A 21028-nucleotide genomic window follows, 5' to 3' on the forward strand; every position below is an offset into this window, starting at 1 on the left:
TTACTCCCATGACCAGTATTTTAAGGAGTGAGCTGTGTCGCCCCATCTGTTTCAGACCACGGTGATCGACTACGTGAAGCCCTCGGATCTCAAGAAGGACATGAATGAGACCTTCAAGGAGAAGTTTCCTCACATTAAGTTAACACTCAGCAAAATAAGGAGGTATGTGGGGATGAACACCCACCTGAACTTTCCCCCGGGCCCCTCTCCCAGCACGCACTGAGCTCGCGCTTTGTACGGGGGGTCTTCTGTTGTTCTGGGGAAGTGAAACATGGTCACATTCAGCTAAAAGAGGCTCGTCCGGTGCTGGCTGACCGCTGCCCACATGTGAGTGAGCCAAGGCAGGCAGGACAGAGGCGGAGCCCTTGACACGAGCTGACAAGGATCTGGAGTGCGGTTCCTTATGAAAGAATCATTTCATACTATCTGTGGCTTACAGTTCAGTAAGATTTATGTTATGGAAAACTGAGAATAGGAAACATTCAGTTCCCTGCGTTCTCAAATGCAGGCAAAACAGAACAGAATTGGTATCAGAGGGTTTGAGATAACTCTTTACCCACAACCGTCTGCCCAGAGGTGACAGCCAAGCCCTATATGTAAGCAGTCAGCAAAACGGCCAAAGCAAAATCAGGCCCAAATTTCCCCTGCAGCTGATTGGATCGACCTTGTGGTGACCCACATCTTCCGGCCCAGTAATCGAGAGGACTGGCCCTGCTGGGCTGGAGAGAAGCTGACTTGTGTTGTGTCTGAGTGCCAGGACAGCAAGGTTTCAGGGCGTGTGTGCGTGTGTGTGTGTAGTCATGGAGGCTAGGCTATACACAGTGTTGGAACACGTGCCGGCACTCATACGTTTATGTACGAACGTAATTCACACATAAATGTAATTCAGGGTTATGCCCAATCCCGATTTGATTCTCGCACGTTCCTAGCCAAAGAGGTGAGAAAAATTAAGTGTTCGTATTTTGTCTGTTGGTTGGGCAGCTTTCCTAAGTAGGCTGTTTGCTGCACTCTTAGTCTAACCCCTCTTCGGCCATAGTTAGTGGCCATAAGCGATCTTCGGCAGAGCTGATGCCAAGTACCTAATTTATCCGAGTAACTGTCTCTCTGGAATGACCTTAGTTTCCCTCTGTCACTGTGGGCAGCTCTACTCCTAGTTTCCGGACCCTCACCTATCCACTTGGGCTCAACATGGTCCCATCTGGACGTGGTCTGTACAGCTTGACCAACAGAGAAGGGCTTGAAGTCCCAGCGACTTAAGTCTGTTGGCCACATATAACGTAACTTTCTCACTCATAGGGATTTAATCCCATTCCACGTCGCCCTTCTGGAAATGAAAGAGAAAATGCTTTCAAGACAGGGCAGTCTTTTTCTTTGGGGTCACCCGAAACTCCAAGTTCTGATAAGACTCTTCCCTCCCTCCCGTCTTTTTCTAGCCTGAAGCGAGAGATGCGGAAACTTGCCCAGGAGGACTGTGGCCTCGAGGAGCCCACGGTGGCCATGGCATTTGTCTACTTTGAGAAGCTCGCCCTCAAGGGAAAGCTAAACAAACACAACCGGAAGCTTTGTGCCGGGGCGTGCGTGCTCTTAGCAGCCAAAATTGGAAGCGACCTCAAAAAACATGAAGTCAAGCATTTAATTGACGTAAGTGGGCTGAATTCTGATTGGCTGGTGGGGGGGGGCGGGGCATGCGCTCCAGGCCAGCGCTGGTCTCAGAAGAGCCTGGTTGGTGACCCAGCCCGGGAGACTTCCGAGCCTTAGTACCAGCTAAGGGGCCAGGGCTGTGAGGTTGGCCCTTCCACAGCAGATGTCAGACCCCACATCTCGGGCTGTCTTAGAATGGAGGGATAGGCCACTCTGATGAGACTGAAGATCCCCAGTATTGGGTCTGGCCATAAAATACGCTTTCAGGCACCATGAGGGTGAGCTTATTCTCCAAGCCCCAGAAGCCACTGTAATAGCCAGGGGTCTTGCGGGTGGTGTGACCTGCAGAACATCCGTCAGACACACCTTGGCTTCCTGTGGCCTCGGCTGCTTTGGGGAAGGGCGTGGGCCTGGCTGAGTGGTATCTCCTTCCTTTTAAAATAGAGCTCCTTGGGGTTCCCTGGTTGTCCAGTGGTTCAGACTCTGTGCTCCCAATGCAGGGGGCCCAAGTTCAATCCCTGGTCAGGGAACCAGATCACACATGCCGCAACTAAAGACCCAGTGTAGCCAAATAAATAAATAATTTTAAAAAATAAAAATTAAAGTAGAGCCCCTTAAGGCAAGGAAACACTGATCTTCTTGGACAGATACAAGAATGCCTGTTTTTAAAATTCAGTGTATTCTGGGAATTCCCTGGCAGTCCAGTGGTGAGGACTCCGCACTTTCACTGCCAAGGGCCTGGGCTCAATCCCTGGTCAGAGAACTAAGATCCCACAAGCTGCGCGGCGCAGACAAAAAAAAAAAAAATCAGTGTATTCATAGAAAACTTGAGATACAATAAAGCCAACAGATCAGGAGATTCCTCAGAATTTCCTACCTTTTTAAGGCTGAATAATGTTCCACTGCATGTATACACCACATTTCGTTTATCCATTCATCCATCCATGGAAGAAATGGTACAGAATCGCCTAATTTGTAAACACTTTTAGGACCATGATTTGGATACCAAATCTGAGCTGAGAATCAATAGGTTTACGTAGATAATAGCTGAACTAATGAATCTTTACAAGTGTGCTGTTACACACATTTCATAGTTGAGAAATATATCATCCAGCAATGCTGATAGTACCAATGCAGGATATAAGAGTAACGACCGGACAGGCCGTTTGCAGTAGCAATTAACTGAACGCGAGATCCCAGCCCAGTTATAATCTGAAAGTAGTCGCCGGCTACTCTGCTGTTGAGATTTTTTGTGTTTTTAATTAAGCCAAAAGCTAAGTTTAAGCCAAAGCAGAATGTACTCTAGCAAAGATGAGGCCCTTCCTACCCACGCTCACCCTGATTGTTCTCCATTCCTACTCCGGCAGCAGCTGGACCAAGAGGCAGTGCAGGAGGGAAGCCCCTGGGCGTGGGCTCAGCCCAGTCAGATCCACACAGGCCGTGTAATGCTCTGAAAGTGAGGCAGCCTCGCCAGGACTTGGTCCTCGAGCATAAAATGCAAGGACCAAACTACACATGACCAGCTCCCCCAATCCTAAACCTTCCACGTGGATATTGCTGTTATAGGTGATTTGCTATGGTTTTAGTCTTACCTCTAAGCCTGAATAACCTAGTTGTAACAGGTACAGTTTGGGTCTCAGCTGAGTCTGACTCTCAGCATTTCAATTTGCTGCCCATGTCACCTTAGACAAATTCTTAACCTCTTGACCCCATTTACCCATCTGTAAAATGGAGATAAATGTAACACTGATCGTGTAAGATTATCAAGAGATTCATGAAGTCACGGGATGTATCTCAGGCTCCCGGCAGACTGTGGGTCCTCAGGGAGGTAGGAGTCCTTTTCCATCAGGACTGAGAGCAGGAAACACAGCTGATGCCTCCGTTTCTTCCTCCACAGTCTTGCCCATAACGGGTTTCTCTGTAAACACTCTCTGGCTGATGGATACAGAGGTTACACGTGGAGAAAACCTAGGATTTTTATTTCAAAGCTAAAAGGCTTTTGGTTTCCTTTATTTCTGTTGCAGAAGCTGGAAGAGAAGTTCCGGCTGAATAGACGAGAACTGATTGCCTTTGAGTTCCCAGTGTTGGTGGCCTTGGAATTTGCCCTTCATCTGCCGGAGCACGAAGTCATGCCCCACTACAGACGCCTGGTCCAGAGCTCCTAGCACAGGCCTCCTAGGAGGGCCGGGACCACTTCCCCTGAGCTCACTGGGGCAGCGCGTACTACTGGAAATACGAAAATAGAACTCAACACAGCAAACTTTTCTCCACTCGACATGTTTTTGTGTAGAAGCAGTACCAGAAACTTTTCAGGGAGTCTTCCATCTGGCCAGCCGAGATGGGCTGTGAACCATTTACTGCTCAGCCAGGAAGGGGAGACCCGAGCAGAAGATGGCTCTCCCAGCTCCCCACTCACCAGATTTCCTAGCTGGCCTCACCCAGACTTCCTCGCAACCACACGCAGACCTGGCAGGCGTGGTCCAGGGCCTTCTCTCCAGCCCTGTTCCAACTCGGAGTGCAAAGTTCTAGAGCAGATTGGGGAAGAGAATTTGCAGAAGTTGGGAGAGAGCTTCTAAAAGATACCCTCAGTGTGTCAAATGAGCGTGCCAATCTATTTTTGTATCCGCTGTTGGAAGTGCACTTTCCTCTGGAGCGTGTGGCTGAGTGTGAGTGTGTTTGAGAGATGTCACATCAGGCCTCCACCCGCAGAGCCAGCCCCACCCTCTGCAAAACAGACCTCAGCCTGGGGTCAGGAGCCAGACTGACCCTCGGCAATTATTTCTACCTAATCTCTGGATAACAGTCACTCTGTCCGTACCAGGTGGACAGCTTCTGCCCTTAGAAAATGACATTGTTTCTGTTACTGCTCCTACCACCCATGGGACAAAGACAAGCTCTCACTCGGATGGGCTGCGTGGAAAGGTGTGGCATGTGACGTTCTATACCTTTCCGCCATCGCGTCCTGCGTGTACACGAACCTTCACACTTTCCCCGCTGTGGAGATGGCGGGGTCGGGATCCGTGCGTGTATTCCTGTGCTCTATGTTAGAGTGCATCACAGGCACATTTATTGTGCTACCTATGTATCTACCTGTCTATATAAAGTGTTTTATAAAATCCAGATTAGGGGTAAGACGCATGATGGGTGTTTTGAGGTTTTTGACAGTTGGGACAAACCGTATCTTGACTGAGGCTGAGTCAATCGAAGAGGCAACAGCTCTTAGCATCACCGTGTCCCCAGGGCTGTCAGTGCAGAGTTTTCGTTGCTACTTGTACCGATTCACGGGGACGACCTGCATGGAGACACCTCATCGCTCTGTGCCCTCGTAGCTGCCGGAGAGAGGCGCCCATTGTGGTTCACCAGACGGAAGGAAGCCTGTGGCCCTGTAAAGAGAGAATTAAAAGATTTTATTGTTTCTATATCCACGTATGTGTATGTGTAGACGTGTGACGTCTCACCAATCACCCTCGCCCTGCATTACAGTTCCTCTGCCACCATCCCCGCCTCGGTTTGACACACAGATTCGGAGCTTTGCAATCACCCCAGAGAAGGGGCGACGGGGTACCGGGCTTTAGTCAGCAGAGCTTGAAAGAATCTGACAGTCACAGGTTGGAGGAATTCAAGGAGTGGCCAGGGGGAGAGCAAACAGGACCCAGAGTAACAGAGTTTAGTCATAAATATTTTGCTAACAAATTTCCTTAGCTGGATTCAGTTGTGAGATGATTTTGTTGAGGGGTATGAGGAACGCGATCTCTTGGGCTTGATAGATTAACTACTATTTCTGGGACACCTACTGTTTATGAGGCAAATTGGGAAAGAAACAGGAAGTGTTCAGAATGTCTCCATCACCTGAATATAACCCGCCCTTGACCTTCCTCTGCTGGTGTCTGTCACCTGCTTCTCCCTGATGAGCCCTCTCGTTCCCAGCCCACTCAGCTCCCCGGTGAGGGCCTGGTGGGTGGAAAGCCTCTCAGAGATGCGAGGCCACTGGCATCTAGAAATTGTAGCTCCCTGCCACCCATCTGCCTTGAGTCTCCTGCCAAGCTCAGGGGATATCCTATAGGTGACACGGGCCACCGGCCCAGATGTGCAGAGGGCAACACCCTGCATCCTGCCTGTGTCTTAAAACCAGGCTCAGGTTCTTGGGTTTGGGGCAGTTTGGTTTGGGGCATTTATGAGGTGGACTTAAGAAGTTGTGGGTCCATTTTGTTAAGACAATTTAAACATCTGTTTTGACCTGTGGGTTTGTTAAGTGGGGAGTTTATGGGTTTTAATTCAGTTGGGAAGGAGGCTGAGAATGAAAGATTCTGTCCAGAGCTCTCCTTTACCTTGTCCATCACATGAGCTTTCCGAAGGAAAAGGGGAATGAGGCGGCGGCCAGGGCTCCAAGGTCACTGCCGGCGCCTCCTGGAATGTGGTGACTGCCAGTCACTTCCCAGACTCGGGCTTTGGCAAGGAGTCGTGGAGGCAGCCTGTGCCTGTGTGGAGAGAAGGCGGCCGCTCAGCAGACTGTTCTAGAAGACCCCGAGGCTCTGCCCTTCCACCGTCCACCACAGCGGCAGGCTTGGACCCCTTGCAAGCCCTGCTCCCTCTTGGGCTGCCTGAAGGCTCTGCAGTTCTCAAGGCCAAGGGTCTGGGGAAGCCCACGCTCCTCGGGATGGCAGGAGCCGCCCCACCTGACTTGGTTTCCCCAGACTGGCCTGGCGGACCGGGGGTGTCTCTCCTCTGGTGCCCTGACTGTGAGGTCAGGTTAGAGATGGAAAGCAAGGAGCAGCCGGCCTGGTGGCAGCTGCCCTGTCCCCAAGCAGTGGGCCCGCTGTGCGCCCTGCCCGGGCAGGATCAGTCCCCATCCCCCAAAGGCCTGGAGGCCTCAGGCCAGTGACAGTAGAGGTCACTCCTTTCCCTTCTTTCCCCCCAATCAAACCTGCATTAAAGCAGGAAATCCACACCAAAGGCAAAGCTGTTTGTTTTCCTTGGTTTTTTTCTCCTGACCCAAACTTCCTCTCTTCTTTTGGCGGCCCACCCAGCACACCCATTCTGGGCCTCCCCGTACTCCGCACAGACCACTGCGCGCCACGGGCCCCTCCGTTCCCGCAGCAGCACACAGGTCTGTTCATCGCCCTACCACTGAACTCTTTCTTAGACGTTTCCGGTTCCGTGCAGAACGGCCGGCCTTCTTGCCTCCGTTGCAATCTGCCTGTGCCGAGGAGGGGTAGGCTGGAACAAAGCAATGTGAGCCAGGTAGTTTTGTTACCTGTTCGTTGTTTTCTCTGTGTGGGGCAGAGCGTCCCAGGGCTCCCCTGCCCCAGGGACAGCCTGAGTTCATCTCCTAGGAGCTGTCAGGACGGTTTGGTTAAGCACATTGCTGGCCAGGTCCCAGCAGGGCCAGGTAGAGTGTTGAGGACCGGACGAGGGAGGAAACATCAAGGCTATATATTTGGAGTCGCATATTGTAAGCACCAACTTGAAAGCGTCTTCCAGGAGTGCAAGTGCAAGGCAGAACAAGGCAAAAAGCTATAAAAGAAGAAAATAATAATTCAAGGGCATGGTCCTCTCACTGTCAAGGCAGGGAGTGCTCGCTCTGACAGCCCCCATTGCACAAAGGGCCATGCAGACTTCTAAAGAGATATTCCAGAAAGTCTTCAAACACTGAGCTGGCTGAACCCTGAAGACACACCTGGCAAGGATGGTACTTACCCGTGTACCGTCTCCCGCTACCATCTTGCTACTCAAAGTGTGGTCTGAGGACCAGCAGAGTTGGCATCCCCTGGGGTCTAGTTACAAATGCAGAATCTGCATCTCAACAAGATTCTGTGGACATTTGTATGCATTAAAATCTGAGAGGTATTATTCCTCCAATACGCATAGGAAATAAATTTTCTGTCTGAAAAAAGATACTACTCATGTATAAAGTTGTCTAAAACAGGAACTGTAGATTTTCTTTTTAATCTAGTGGGAAGAGTGGCATTGTTTTACTTTTTTTACAAATCTCTGTAATGTCTTTTTTTTTTAATTTTATTTATTTATTTATTTTTGGCTGCGTTGGGTCTTCATTGCTGCGCGCGGGCTTTCTCTAGTTGCAGTGAGTGGGCGGCTACTCTTCATTGCGGTGCACGGGCTTCTCACTGTGGCGGCTTCTCTTGTCGCGGCGCAAGGGCCCTAGGCATGCGGGCTTCAGTAGTCGTGGCTCGCAGGCTCAGTAGTTGTGGCGCACGGGCTTAGCTGCTCCGCGGCACGTGGGATCTTCCCGGAGCAGGGCTCGAACCTGTGTCCCCTGCATTGGCAGGCGGATTCTTAACCACTGTGACACCAGGGAAGTCCTGTAGATGGTTTTTAACACCAAAAAGAACAGTGCCAGTCTCTCACTGAAAGGTAGTTTTGACAGTTGTTTACCTAACTGCCTCATCTAACATTTTTGTGGATGCACATGGCCAGAAAGATTTAAATTGGATAAAGGTACAGTTAACCGATAGGAGGTCCCAGCGCAGAGCTGGCTTATAGTGATCGCTTCATCCGGTGTTGACTAAGGTCACTGCCTGGATGAGGCCTGTATCTCAGCTTCTCGGGTCCATACCCAGGTGGAGAGTTGCGACAGTGGAGGGTCAGAGCCGTGGTGGGTGCTGGAGCATGAGCCCCCTCTACCAGAGCTGGAGAGCTGTACAGTCATGACCTTGGGACATCATGATGAACAGATCTCCAGTTTGATTCCAGATTGACCTTCATTGAGGTCCACGTAGCATTTTATAAAATGTGTCTTACCCTGTGTTCTGTGGGTGACAGCAAGGACTCCATGGGTCTCCCCTGAGATGCTTCAAGAGGTTTGAGAGAGACCACTGGAAGTGGAAGGCACCCTCTCCAGGTGCCGTGATACTGTTCTCCAGAAGGAGCCCCAACAGTGGGGATGCTCCAGGGGCAGGACAGACTCCCCGGATGGACCTGGAATGGATGAGCCCAAGGCAACAGGGTTGGAAACCGCCACTCAGGAATCAGCCTGGCACACAGGTGACAAGGTGGGCAAGTTAGAGCAATTGTTTGGTCCAGTGAGTGAAGATCAAGAAGACAGGAGGAAATCAAGGAGACTCCTTACTGGGGCACCTGGACAGATTGGTGAGAAGCCAGAGACAGAAATCCATCGCCCTATCCCTCAGCGCCCAGCACAGTGCCTAGCACATGGAATTTACCAAATATTGCTTGGGTTGAATAAACCATCACAAAACAATCACCACACTGGGCGGGTAGTTCTCTGCAGCTCTCAGTTCTCTCCTCGGGTCCCACTCAGGTTCCACCCCGCAGACCACACTACCCAGGTCCCCTTGCCCTCCGGCTGCCGAAGAGATTCTGACAAGGAGAGACACTGAGGGAGAGTGACAGCAGGAGGAAAACCAGGTCCAGGGAGGTGTTCCACAGTCAGCCCCCACCCCACCCAAAGGACCCTGCTCGTCCCCGGGTCTCACCACCGCTTCCTGGTCCCTTAACCTGTCCACGCCTCCATAAATAGTTTCCTCACTGAACTCACTTCACTTGGCACTGCTGGTGCCAAGCCCGCCTGACACAGCCAGCTGGCAGAGTAGAGGACAGGGTGTCCCATCAAGGATGGCCTATCGAGGGCTGCCTATACTTCCAAAGCATTCTGGAAAGCAGGAGGACATGGATGGGAAAGCTCAAGAAGATCACATATCGCTTAAAAAAAGGCATTTTGGGCGCTTCCCTGGTGGCCCAGTGGTTGAGAGCCCGCCTGCCGATGCAGGGGACACGGGTTCGTGTCCCGGTCCAGGAAGATCCCACATGCCGCAGAGCGGCTGGGCCCGTGAGCCATGGCCGCTGAGCCTGCGCGTCCGGAGCCTGTGCTCTGTGATGGGAGAGGCCACAACAGTGAGAGGCCCACGTACCGCAAAAAAAAAGGCGTTTTAGCTACAGTGAACCTGACCCCGAACAGCCCTCCTCAGGGCACTGGTGGTATCCAGTCCCCCTCTGCCAACTGGGCTTTCCCTGGGGACCTCGGATTCTTGGTGGTTTTCTAATGAGGGGCTTCTGAACAGGAGCTCATCGTAAATGATGACCAGCAAGAAAATTCGGGGGTCCAGCGGGGAGGCTGATGGCATCTCTGCCGGAACCACTCACTCTATATATTTTTTTACTGGCTTAAGAAAAAGGAAGCAGATCCCCTTTGAGGCGTATCTGGAAGTCCCTGGGGAAAACTACAGACTGTTTTATGAGATTCTAAACCAGGTGCAATTTTTTCCTAAGGCACCTGCCTTCTCCCATGAAACCAATTTTCATTTTTATTTGCAAAATATAAACAAGACACAAGTGGAATAGATTCCTTTCCCCTCTCCTTATGTATTGGAGAGAGGGGAGGAAGCGGTTTTCAAGGGAAGACTGCGGGCAAGAGATTTTTCTGGGAAGAGCATTCAGCCAGAAGCAGGGGGGCCCAGAGCGAGAAGGATGATTTTCAGTAGCAGCCCATGGGGAGCCCAGAGGCAGTGACCTTGGGAGAGGCGGGCACAGAAAGGAAGGAGGGGGCTCCGGGGCCGGCAGACCGGGTGACCTCAAGCCAGCCACTGAAGGGTGCTGGCCTCCTAAGGGGGTCTTAATACCTCCCATCAGAGGGGTTCTGGAGGATCAAGTGAGATGCTACAGTAGACACCTGTAGGTGTTCCATAAATGGACATAATTAGTTTTATAACTGAACTTCACTGAGTTAGCAAAGAATTTAAGTGAAAACTCCTGCTCTATAGAGGAGGCTATTGGAGCACAGCTATGGCATCTAGGACCAGATGGGGAAGGTACAGTAACTCAGGGTCTAGGCGACCCGGGGTCTCCATGGAGTGCACAGCTGTGCAGCGGTGAGGAGGTGCTGGGTGGCAGGCTGGAATCCAGCCGTAGCTTCACCCACCAAGTAGTGTCCATGGCGCAAGCCTGGAGGAAAGGACACCTTTCTGACTGTTGTGCTCAGAAGATGACGTTCTGCCAGGCAGCTGGAGAAAGGTGGGTCTGCCCCTGATCCTTCAGAGGAGCTGGGTGGTAGGAGGGCAGGGAACAGAGGGTAGGGGTAGAGGGAATGCCGGGACCCCTACGAGCCCAATGAGATGAGCCCCGTCCCATGGGGCAGATGGCTGCTGGAGCCTTGTGGTGCAGCTGGGTGATGTGACCCCTCAGAGGACCAGTAGGCCATGTTATCTATGGTCAGGGGTGCAGACGGTGAATGAGCTCCCTAGAGACCCGGAGGAAATGGAACGGCCTCTGTGCAGGGCAAGCAGGGGTGGTCAGGGCTGCCGTGCAGAGAGGCAAGGACCTAACTGCCTGGGCCCCAGCCAGGAAGGGAAGAGGGTGGTGGAGAGGCCAGAGCATGGTGGTTATGGAGGAGTGGTACAGGGTGCAGGGACCCAGCTCTCGAACAATCTTTACCTGGCGGAGGCTGGGCAGGTGGTCACCTCTTGGAAGGGGGTCAGTATAAGGAGTTTGGCGAGGCCTATTAACACCTGGGAGTCCTATTTCACCTTGACTCCCCGATACTCTCCTGGGACCTCTCCCCCTTCCCTCACAAGGTCACTTTCCTGCAGGCTAAACTTGGGGAAAGACAAGGACACCAGGGGCCTGAAGCCAGACACGGGCACAGATGTTTCCAAGGAAGGGCCTTCTGCTCAATGAACCCCCAAAGCAAAGCCGACGTTGCTCTTGGCCTCTGGGTCACTTTTGTCCAGAGTTCCAGGCCACCCACCAACTTGGCCCTAGTCGGACCAGACCAGCCCTGGGCTGCAGAGCTTGGAGTGAGAGGCTGGGAAGGGCTGAGACCGCCTGCCCTGGCCTGTGATGGACCCTAGACTTGAGGAGTTCGGATCTCAGGAGACTCGGAGAGATGACAAGGAAGTGTCCTTCCGCAGCGATCCTCCAAGTGCCCTGATTCCATTTCCTGCTCCCAGCCTGTTTCTTTGGGTCCAGCTGGAAGTCTCCTGACTCCCATGGCATTTCACTCATTTACTCTCCGCCACCCAGCCCAAGGGAGTCGCCGTGGCTCCTTTCGTGTCCCCACGGCTGGGCAGACACTGGTGCCGGCTGCCCCTTGGCGACCCAGCACCTGGGAGAGGTGGCAGATGGGCTCTGGGTGCCTTGCTGCTCCAAATTACCCCCAAGTGCTGCCCCCAGGAGCTCGACGGGGAGACGATGAGGCCCCCGTGGCATCCAGGCTTTGGCGTAGTGAGCCCTGCTTCCCAGGGAGCCTGCAGTCGGGTTGCAGGGCTAAGGAATGAGTGGGAGGGGAGGGAATGGCCTGAGCAAGCAGAGAAGGGTTTTTCTGAGAAGCGTAGTCGTGAACGGGAGGAAGGAGCGAGGGCAGAAGCTCGAGGCTGAGAACCAAAACGTTCTACCCACGCTCAGCCTAGGTGAGGGAAGTGAAACCACACCTTACTGCCCACCCAGAGTCTTCTACTATCTTCAGTAGCATTTCTTTACTCTTGGGGGGACTGTGCTCCCAAGCAAATAGTGTTTACCACGCAAACTTCCCCCAAGACAACTCTTCCGTGAAAAGCATCTCCAGTGTGTGTGCCTGAAGATTCTTTGAACCCCTCACCTTGCCGTCTCCACCCATCCTGGACCGTGGTGTTGTGATTGTTACCTGATCCTAACTCCCCACACTGAGATACAGTACTCACTTCAAACCAAAATGCTGACCTTGTCTTCCTGGCTTTGAAATCCAAGCGGTGCTGTCCTCCCCTCCCTGCCAGGGCGGCAGCAATGCCCTCGGCTTTGTCTCATCGGGAGGTGTGTTGGTCATACTCGGCGAGCCAGCTTACGACAGCGAGGTTAAAGAAAGACGTCAAGGTCGACGTTTTGCGTCCTCGTTTTCTTGTTGTGTTGAAAGACTTGAGGGTATTTAAAGCCAGCTGAGAGGGATAAGTTCAAATAACCAAGAGAGGGCAGGTCCTGAGGAGGCAGGAGGGGCTGGAATCAAAATGAGCAGAGGCGAGGGAGTCATGTGAAGTTGGAGAGGAAGGACTCCTCAATTGGGAAAAGCAGGGGAGAGACGTGCCCAGGTGAGCAGGTTTGTCCAGATGAGATCGGGAAGGTGACTGTTCTCCTCTGACAGCTTCCATTTTCCCTTTAAGTGGCGGGGCCCACCCAAACGGGAAGGAGGAGGGCAAGGAGGGGATGGGGCTTGAAGAGAGCGAAAACGTTTGGAATAGTTGTAGAGACGGGGAAAGTGAACCAGCCTGAGAAATGATCGTTTCCATAGAGCAGGGAGCCGTTTGAGGTTGGTGCTTTTGAACGTGTAGAGAAGGTAATCTGCGCTGTTCTGTGACTTCCTGGAGGAACGAATGAATGCACGAGGGCTTCTGGGTAACAGCATGTTCCACGTGCTAAGAGATCTTAAAGTCACTTCACCTCGTTGTCACACTCCATTTGGTCGGACACCCCAAGTCCCCTGCCGCAGAAAGCCAACTGCTAGGGAGAGTCCCAGATGATGATAAGGGTCAACATAACACTTACGGCTTATGATGTGCTGGGTGCCGGGGTACGCAGCATACCTTCATCAACGGTCTGTGTGTGGTTCCCGTACATATACATATGTACATACATGTGTGGTGAATGTGTGTTTTTACACATACATATCATATAGACATATATAACTTTTTCCTGTGTAAGTCTGCAAACCTACGAGGTTTCAGGTTCTAGGTTACCTTTCCCACTGTAAAGAACTGGGGCTCCGTGGGGTTCCTCAACTCCAGCCCAGAACCCCCTGCCCAACAGAGGCAGCCATGCACCCCCCTGACCAAGGGGGCTGGGAAAGACCACGCAGGAAAGGCAAGTAGAGAAGTCTCGATAATGAAGAATCAGCTTCAGAATGAAAGTAAAGAATGAAAATAAACTCCATGCCTGAGGACAAGGTGGAGTTTACTGTCTGGTGCGCTCCTGCTGGGGGCGAAGTTGATGGAAGGCAACCTGAGAGTCCCCGGGGGTGAGACACAGAACAACAAGCCGCCAGCCCTTGCCCCTGCTGGCCCTTTCCCTTCCCCCCCTCCCTCTTCCCCGCCGCCTTGGGTCTCTGCAGGCCCTCAAGCCTCTTGAGGCCGCCTCCTCACCTCAAGGCCCGCTTCTGCCCCTGCCCACGGGCCCCCAGGTGCTGTCCCCAGGGTGCCAAAGGGCCAAAGCAGCACTGCGCTCTCAAGGAAGTGAGAGCGAACCCTCTCTCTCCCCCTCAGGGTCACCTTTGACCCCACGGCTCACGGCCCCCAGGGTCCTGGAGAACACCTCTTTGATTTATGCCCGGAGTAGCCCTCTCACCTCAGGCCGTGAAAACATGAGTCCCTGAGGCAGGTGTGAGCTAGTGTGTGAGTGTGTGAAAGAGCATGTGTGTGAGTGTGTGTGTGTGAGGCTGTGGAGGCTGCAGGGAGGAGCAGCAGAGGGTGGAAACGGAAATATTCTGCATTTTCCCCATCATCTCCTTTACCTCATTGACTCACAGACAAGCTGCCTACAGACCTCAGGCCCCACTGGGTGTTCTGACCCCACTGGGCTGGCCTGATTCCAGCCCACCTCAAGCCAGGGCCTCTGCTATTAAGGCTCAGCTTACTTGTGGAGCTTTTGACCTAAAACTGGGCGGGCCCCTTGGGGCTGCTCAAGGAATGTGGACCCTGCCCTCTGGGGGTCGGTTAGACAAACCTGAGGCTCACAGTGACCTCGATGCTCCCCGTCCAACTGGAGCGAGCGCAGCCAGGGGCGCGGAGCGGGTGGTGAGAACAGCTGGGCCCAAAAGGCGGAAAGGAAAATGCAGGGCGGGGCATCCTCACAGCCCCTGTTCAGTGTGGTCAGGAAGACTGATTTGTGTGTTTCTTGTTGTTGTTGTTTTTTGTGGTACGCGGGCCTCTCACTGCTGTGGCCTACTCACTGTTGTGGCCTCTCCCGTTGCGGAGCCGCTCCACGGCATGTGGGATCTTCCCAGACCGGGGCACGAACCCGTGTCCCCTGCATCGGCAGGCGGACTCTCAACCACTGCGCCATCAGGGAATCCCCTGATATGTATGTTTTCTTTGGGGATTTGATGGGGACAGGGGCTCCCCAAGGCCAAGGTCATGTAACCCGACACTTGCAGGTCAAAGGAAGGGGGATGGGAATTAAAGAAAGCACATATCCCTGGTGGGCTGCTTTTCAGGTGTCTGGAAACAAAACTTTTGGTAAGAATAAAGGCCTGAGGGACTTTCCTAGTGGTGCAGCGGTGAAGACTCCATGCTCCCCGTGCAGGGGCCCCAGGGTTCATCTCTGGTCAGGGAACTAGATCCCACATGCATGCTGCAACTAAGAGTTCACATGCCGCAACTAAGGAGCCCAAGTGCTGCAACTAACACCCAGCGCAACCAAAAAATAAGAAGAATAAAGGGCTGAGAGGCACAAAAGGACAAATACTGGTTGGCCCCAAAGTTCATTCGGATGTTACAGGAAAACCCAAACAAACTTTTTGGCCAATGAAATATATGATTCCACTCAAATGAGGTACCTAGAACAGGCAAATCCATAAACACAGCACCTAGAATAGAGGTTACCAGGGGCTGGGGGCTGGGACGCCGGGGAGTAGAGGGAATGGGGAGTTATTATTTAATGGGTGCTGAATTTCTATTTGAGATTTTTTTAAGTTCTGGAAATGGACAGTGGTGATGGTGTACAACACTGTTAATGTACTTAATGCTACTGAATTGTACACTTAAAAATGGTTTAAAATGATAAATTTTACCTTATGCATCTTTTACCACAATTTTAAAAATTAGAAAAAGAGTAAAGGGCTGAGGGGGCAAGAGAAGCTGTGGGGGAGGACAGGAGGCCCGGGCAGGGTGGAGCCCCGGACTGAGGAGGAGGACGTTCGAGGGGCGACTTTGACTCCTGCACTTTGACTCAGGGTGCGTTCCACCGCGGACACTGCAGAGTTCTTCCCCTGCTATGAATAGCTCAGTCCCAGTGCTGTCACTTGAAGGGATTTGGAATACAGGACTTGGTTGTTCCCTAGCTGGCGCATCCCATGAGGGCAGCCCCATAACTAGCCGGTCCCTTCCTGCCCAGTGCCCATCCTCCCTCCCTTCTCTATTGCAGCCTGGTGCCTGTGGGACCCACACAGTCCGCTGCAGCTCTAGTCCCTCCTTTCCGGGAGTGGCAGCCAAAGACACAGGGCTGTCTCTCACTATCGCTACGGGAATCGTAACACCATGCAGGACCCACGGTGCTCAGGACAGGGGGAGTCTTTCAAAAGGTCCTGCTCTGCTTTTCTTCCCTTTTCTTCTCCTCTGTACCAATAGGCTATTGACACAATATTGCTGCAAATCAAATCACCCCAAATCATAGTGGAGCAAACTAACGAATATTTATTATTTCTCATGAGCCTTGGGGTCGGCTGGCCTGAGCCTAGTGCATCCAATATTGACCCGGCTTGTTTATGTGACTGCTGTCAGCTGAGGGCATCTGGTCTAGGACAGCCTCAGCTGGGAGGACTTAGCTCTGTTCCACGTGGTCTCTCATCCTCCAGTAGACTAGTCCGGGCTTGTTCTCATGATGGAAGCAGTCAAAGAAAACGTGCGTCAGGTAGAGTTAAACAGGCAAGGAAAACTTTATTCAAGACTCCTGCAATAGGGGTCCAGACGATTGTAATAGGAGATAAAAATTGAATGCAACTGTGAACACAACAGAAGCAGCTGGGGATTTATAGCCAATGGGCAGGGTGAGAGAGTCAGTGGATGGAAAAATACCAAGAGGAACTTGGTTAGGTACCAAGTGGAGGGAGGGGGCATTCTTGCTAAACTGGCTTGGCAGGATTCTTCCTGAACTGGTCAAGAAGAGGGCTCAGAGAAGTCTAAGAACACAAGTGGAGGTGTCTGAGACTTCTCAAGGCCTTAACCCAAAATTGGCAGTGTCACTTTCACTGCATTTATCAGCCAGAGCTCAGATCCAAGCAGTGGGGAAATGGCTCCATCGCATTGCAAATGGCCTGGGCACTGGGAAGGGTGGAACGCTGGGGCCATCTCTGCTGCTCTCTTCATGGGAAGGCCCTCTTCTATGACCAGGACCATCAGATAGAATGTAAAGCCCCCCATGCTCCCTGTGTCCTGACTTAGATGATCACCAAGCTGAGCATGGAAGGCTTACCTGCACTCAAACGGACAGACTAGCAGATGCCAGAATTGGAACCCAGGCAACCCAGGGACTTGTGTACCGATGAGGTTCTCGAGACCAAAAGAAGTCAAAGAGAATAAGACGGGAACCCGATGACTACAATGTGTGTATGTCAGAGACTTGCTCTTAGGATAAAGCAAAAGTCTGGTCATCAGAAGTAAATGGAACATCACACCGGGCCTAGAACTAGGATTTTGTAGAAAATGTGGTCTTAATACTAATGAGGGCTATTGCTCCTTGGACATCCAACAAATGCTAAATGCTATACATTTATTCGTGTTTCATCTTTAATACAGCCCTGGTATTATAACCTCCTTTTTTTTTTTTAATCATTAATGAAATTAAGACTCAGAGTCCAAGACCACAGAGCTGGTAAGTGTAGAGGGCTTAAAATCTGTTCAGATCAACACTCAGTGAGCACTTCTATGTGCAGCTCTGTGCAAGGCACCAGGAAAACAAAGACAAACAGACATGGACCCTACCTTTAAGGAGCTCACCATGTAGGGGGAGGGCAGACAAGCAGAGAGGTCATTTCTATGCTGTGAGACAACTGTGTGTATAAATGGTCCAGAGGAGGGTCCAGACCCAATCAGGTCTGTCTTGTGCCAAAGTATTAGTACGTGTCTTCCCCACGGCACCATCCTGGCTCCTTGGGGGCTCGTAACAGAGACTAGAAATAACAAAGGAGAATTTTTTATTTTCTCTCACTTAAAATGGTTGGAGGTGGGCAGTCCTCAGGTGGCATGGTGGCCCCATTATCTCATCAGAGACCCAGCCTCCTTCTAGCTTCTGTTCCACTATCTTAAGGCCACAACTTACAACTTCAAGGTTGTCTCAAGGCCCAAGATAGATGCTAGAACTCCAGCTATCATGTCCTCAACCCAGGCAAGAAGCGGAAGGAAGGCAGAAGATTTACCTCTCTGAGCTCTTTTAAGCAACTGTCCCCAAAGTCTCACCCACCAACTTCTGCTTACATCTCCTTGGTTGGAACCTACTCAGATAAGCTGCATGGTTACAAGAGAGGCTGGGAATGTATCTGTTAGCTTTATACACAGTCGCTCAAATACATCTAACTTCTATTACTAAGTGTTATGGGTTGAATTGTGTCCTCCCACCCCATAAAGATATGTTGGAGTCCTCATCCCCAGTACCTCAGTGATCTTATGTGGAGATAAGGTCTTTGCAGTGGTAATCAAGTTAAAATCAGGTCATTAGGGTGGGTCCTTATCCCGCATGTCCTTCTAAAAAGGGGGAATTTGCATAGCGAGGAGACCATGGGAAGAGATACAGGGAGAGAGGCCAGGAACAGAGCCACACCTCTCAGCCGTCAGAAGGAACCAACCCCACCGACACCTTGATCTTGGACTTCCAGCCTCCAGAACCGTGAGACAAGACATTTCTGCCGTTTAAGCCATTCAGTCTGTGGTACTTTGTTACCGGAACCCTAGCAAACAAATACACTGAGGAAGAGGAAATGTATAAGGGGTTAGCAATTAGCCATCTGGATCCTGAGCTCGTCTGGGTCCTGGAGACGGGCTCGGAGCCCCAGCACTCCTGGGGCAGCTGGGGCCAAGCTGAGCCATAGCCTGCAGGATGGACAAACGGACATGGCTGGGAGGGGTGGGTGGTGGGCAGCCGAGCGGGGAGTCACGGACCCTCCGTCATAGAATCCGTTCCCCACACGCAGAGGTGAGGTTACGAACTGCCTCCACCGTGAGGCCAAGGCTGGGGCTGGGGCTGGAGACGGTCAAAATAGTAGCTTTAAAATGAAACATTGAAGAGGAGAAAGAATTTTCTGTAAGTTGCTTATCATTGGTCAGAACGCTGTCCTGCTGAATTACATTATGCAGCATAAACCTTAGGTGCTGTTAGGAAGTAGAGAACTGCCTTTCTCCCCTAGGACTTCTAAGGAACTGCTACAAGTGATCATCTTTAAACGCTGCATATATCTTCATGATTTTCTATATTTCTGTTAAACTCAGCTATAGTTAATGCCAGAATCTCCTACTATGGGTAAATATTTGGATGTATTATTTAAATCTACTGAAAAGAAACTTGTACTTCCTGGGGGGATTAGGAGATGTGAAGAATTCACTTTTAAGTTATTGAAAACATGTGCAATGTTCTAAATAACAGCAAATATTAGTTGGAGGTAATGTTCATGGTTTGATTATTCAGCTTAACTTTGAACTGTAGCTTATTTTACACATGCTGTTGATATACATTGTTTCTGATTGTTTTCTATGGTTTCAAAATTCTCACGGCAGTGCCCTCGGTTCCCCCCTTGGTCCACGTCCTCTGTCACCTGTGGGCGTGAGTCTGTTCTGTGGAGGGCGAACCTGCAAACCCGCCACGTCTGTTCTCTCCTTTCTCCTGGGAAAGAGTGCTTTACTTAGAGAACATGTGATGAGTAGTCGACACACACACACACACACACACAGAAATAGAATGACGAGTTTGACTCCATTGTACCTTCAAGACCCCTGGAGAGACGAGGACAGATCTGGGAGCTTTTTAAAGTGGTACCACCGGCGGGATTGTGGTGACCGGGCCTCCTCTCCCCTGTCCAGCTTCACCACCAACGAGGGACCCAGGCCCTTTATTCCCCAGAGGACAGCCCACACCAGGCTGCACGATCCCTGTTCATAGGAAATCTCTAGAACAGGCACGTGTGCGGAGATAGAAAATGGATTGCCTGGGTCAGTGGGAGTGGCGGGGGGGGGGGGGGAATGAGTGACAGCGGGTACAGGGTTTCTTTTGCGGGTGACGGAAATGTTCTCAAATTAGATAGTGGCGATGGTTGCAGAATTCTGTGAATATACTAAAACCCACCGAACTGTACACTTTAAACGGGTGCATCTTAGGGACTTCCCTGGCAGTCCAGTGGTTAAGACTTCGCCTTCCAATGCAGGGGCTGCAGGTTGGATCCCGGGTGGAGGAGCTGAGATCCCACATGCCTCACACCCAAAAACCAAAACCTAAAACAGAAGCAATATTGTAACAAATTCAATAACGACTTAAAAAAAAAAAGAAAGAAAGAAACCCAACACCTTAAACAAAATGGTACATTTTAGGGTATGTAAATTGTATCTCAATAAAGCTGTTATTTTTTTTAAAAGAGCTCAGTCTGCAGGTCTTCTTGTCGACTCAGGGCCTCCCTGAGAATAGGGAGGGTGCGTTTGCTGTACTCGACAGTCACATAGAGGGTCGCCAGAGCTGCTCCGCCAGGACAAGGGACAACTTGCAGCTTTCTCCGTGCGAAGCAGACCCTGCCCACAGCCTCCCCTGTGTGAAGAGCCGGGCCTCCCCTCCAGCAGCGGCCAGCTCTGCTGGAGAGTAGGTGTGCGATGAATGAAGGGAAGAGGAGATAAACGGAGGAATGATGGCTATCGCTTGCTGGGGTGGTGAGAGAGCCTGGACAGAACCTGGGGTTCTATCTCCCACTTAGAGCCCTTTTCGCTAAACAGCTCCTCTTAATGCGTCATGCAAATCCACCGGCCAGGGAATGGTGCCTGGATTAAATCCCCACGTTTCCAAGGGCTCCACTGCTGTCCCGGAGGCTCGCTCGGAGTGATGGGTGTGAAGACAAACAGGCACAGAGGCCTTGTGTTCGCCCGCCCGTGGGCCTCTTCACACAGCGAGAAGGAAATAAATGACTCAAATGTTCCCTTTGGCTCAGGCGGTTGTTTAAATGGGATTCCACCCTCAGCGGCCAAGGGAGGGGAGCTGGGGGGTGGAGCGGGGCGCGGTCCCTTCAGACCCCTCCCCGGCTGGGCCTGGATGGAACTGGACGAAGGTCTGTGTGCCAAGGTTTGCTTTTGCACAGGGCAAGCCTCTGCTGGCCAGGCCACCGAAAATCAGCTCACAGCAGGAGCAAAGGATCCCCCGTTCCACGAGGAGCACAGGATGTCTGAGTCTCTGAGACGTCTCCAGAACAGAGGGGAGCCCCGTGTGAGCTCCAGGATGGGCTCAGCCTTCCCAGGGGTTTACTGCCCAGGTCAGAGGACCCGGGAGCCGCCAGGCAGACGGCCAGCGTGGGGTCCGAGTGGCCGACGCCCACGGGGGACAGCACTGCCCTGGACCTTGTACGAGGGCCACCGGTGGGGGGCTTGGCTCGTCTGGTTTGTTCAGAACCCAGCGGTCCGTGGTGGGGGTGACGTGGGCAGTGCCCACAGACAACGCATAACACAGGACGGGCCAGGGCAGAAGGGTCGTGAAAGCCATCTTGGAATCT

The 21028-nt window shown here is 51.9% G+C and overlaps 1 protein-coding gene across 1 annotated transcript in view; it reads left to right on the top strand.

Moving 5' to 3' along the window:
- The window catches only part of CABLES1 (Cdk5 and Abl enzyme substrate 1), a 105383-nt gene extending 100321 nt beyond the window's left edge, over positions 1-5062 (top strand). Inside the window, exons 8-10 of the mRNA XM_060028783.1 lie at positions 56-162; positions 1434-1641; positions 3666-5062. Of these exons, the coding sequence (XP_059884766.1) occupies positions 56-162; positions 1434-1641; positions 3666-3806 (456 nt within the window). The 3' untranslated portion in view covers positions 3807-5062. The remainder of the gene's footprint in view (positions 1-55; positions 163-1433; positions 1642-3665) is intronic.
- Positions 5063-21028: the final 15966 nt, after the last annotated feature.

This window comes from Delphinus delphis, chromosome 13 (genome assembly GCF_949987515.2).
Source record: "Delphinus delphis chromosome 13, mDelDel1.2, whole genome shotgun sequence".
Lineage (NCBI taxonomy): Eukaryota > Metazoa > Chordata > Mammalia > Artiodactyla > Delphinidae > Delphinus > Delphinus delphis.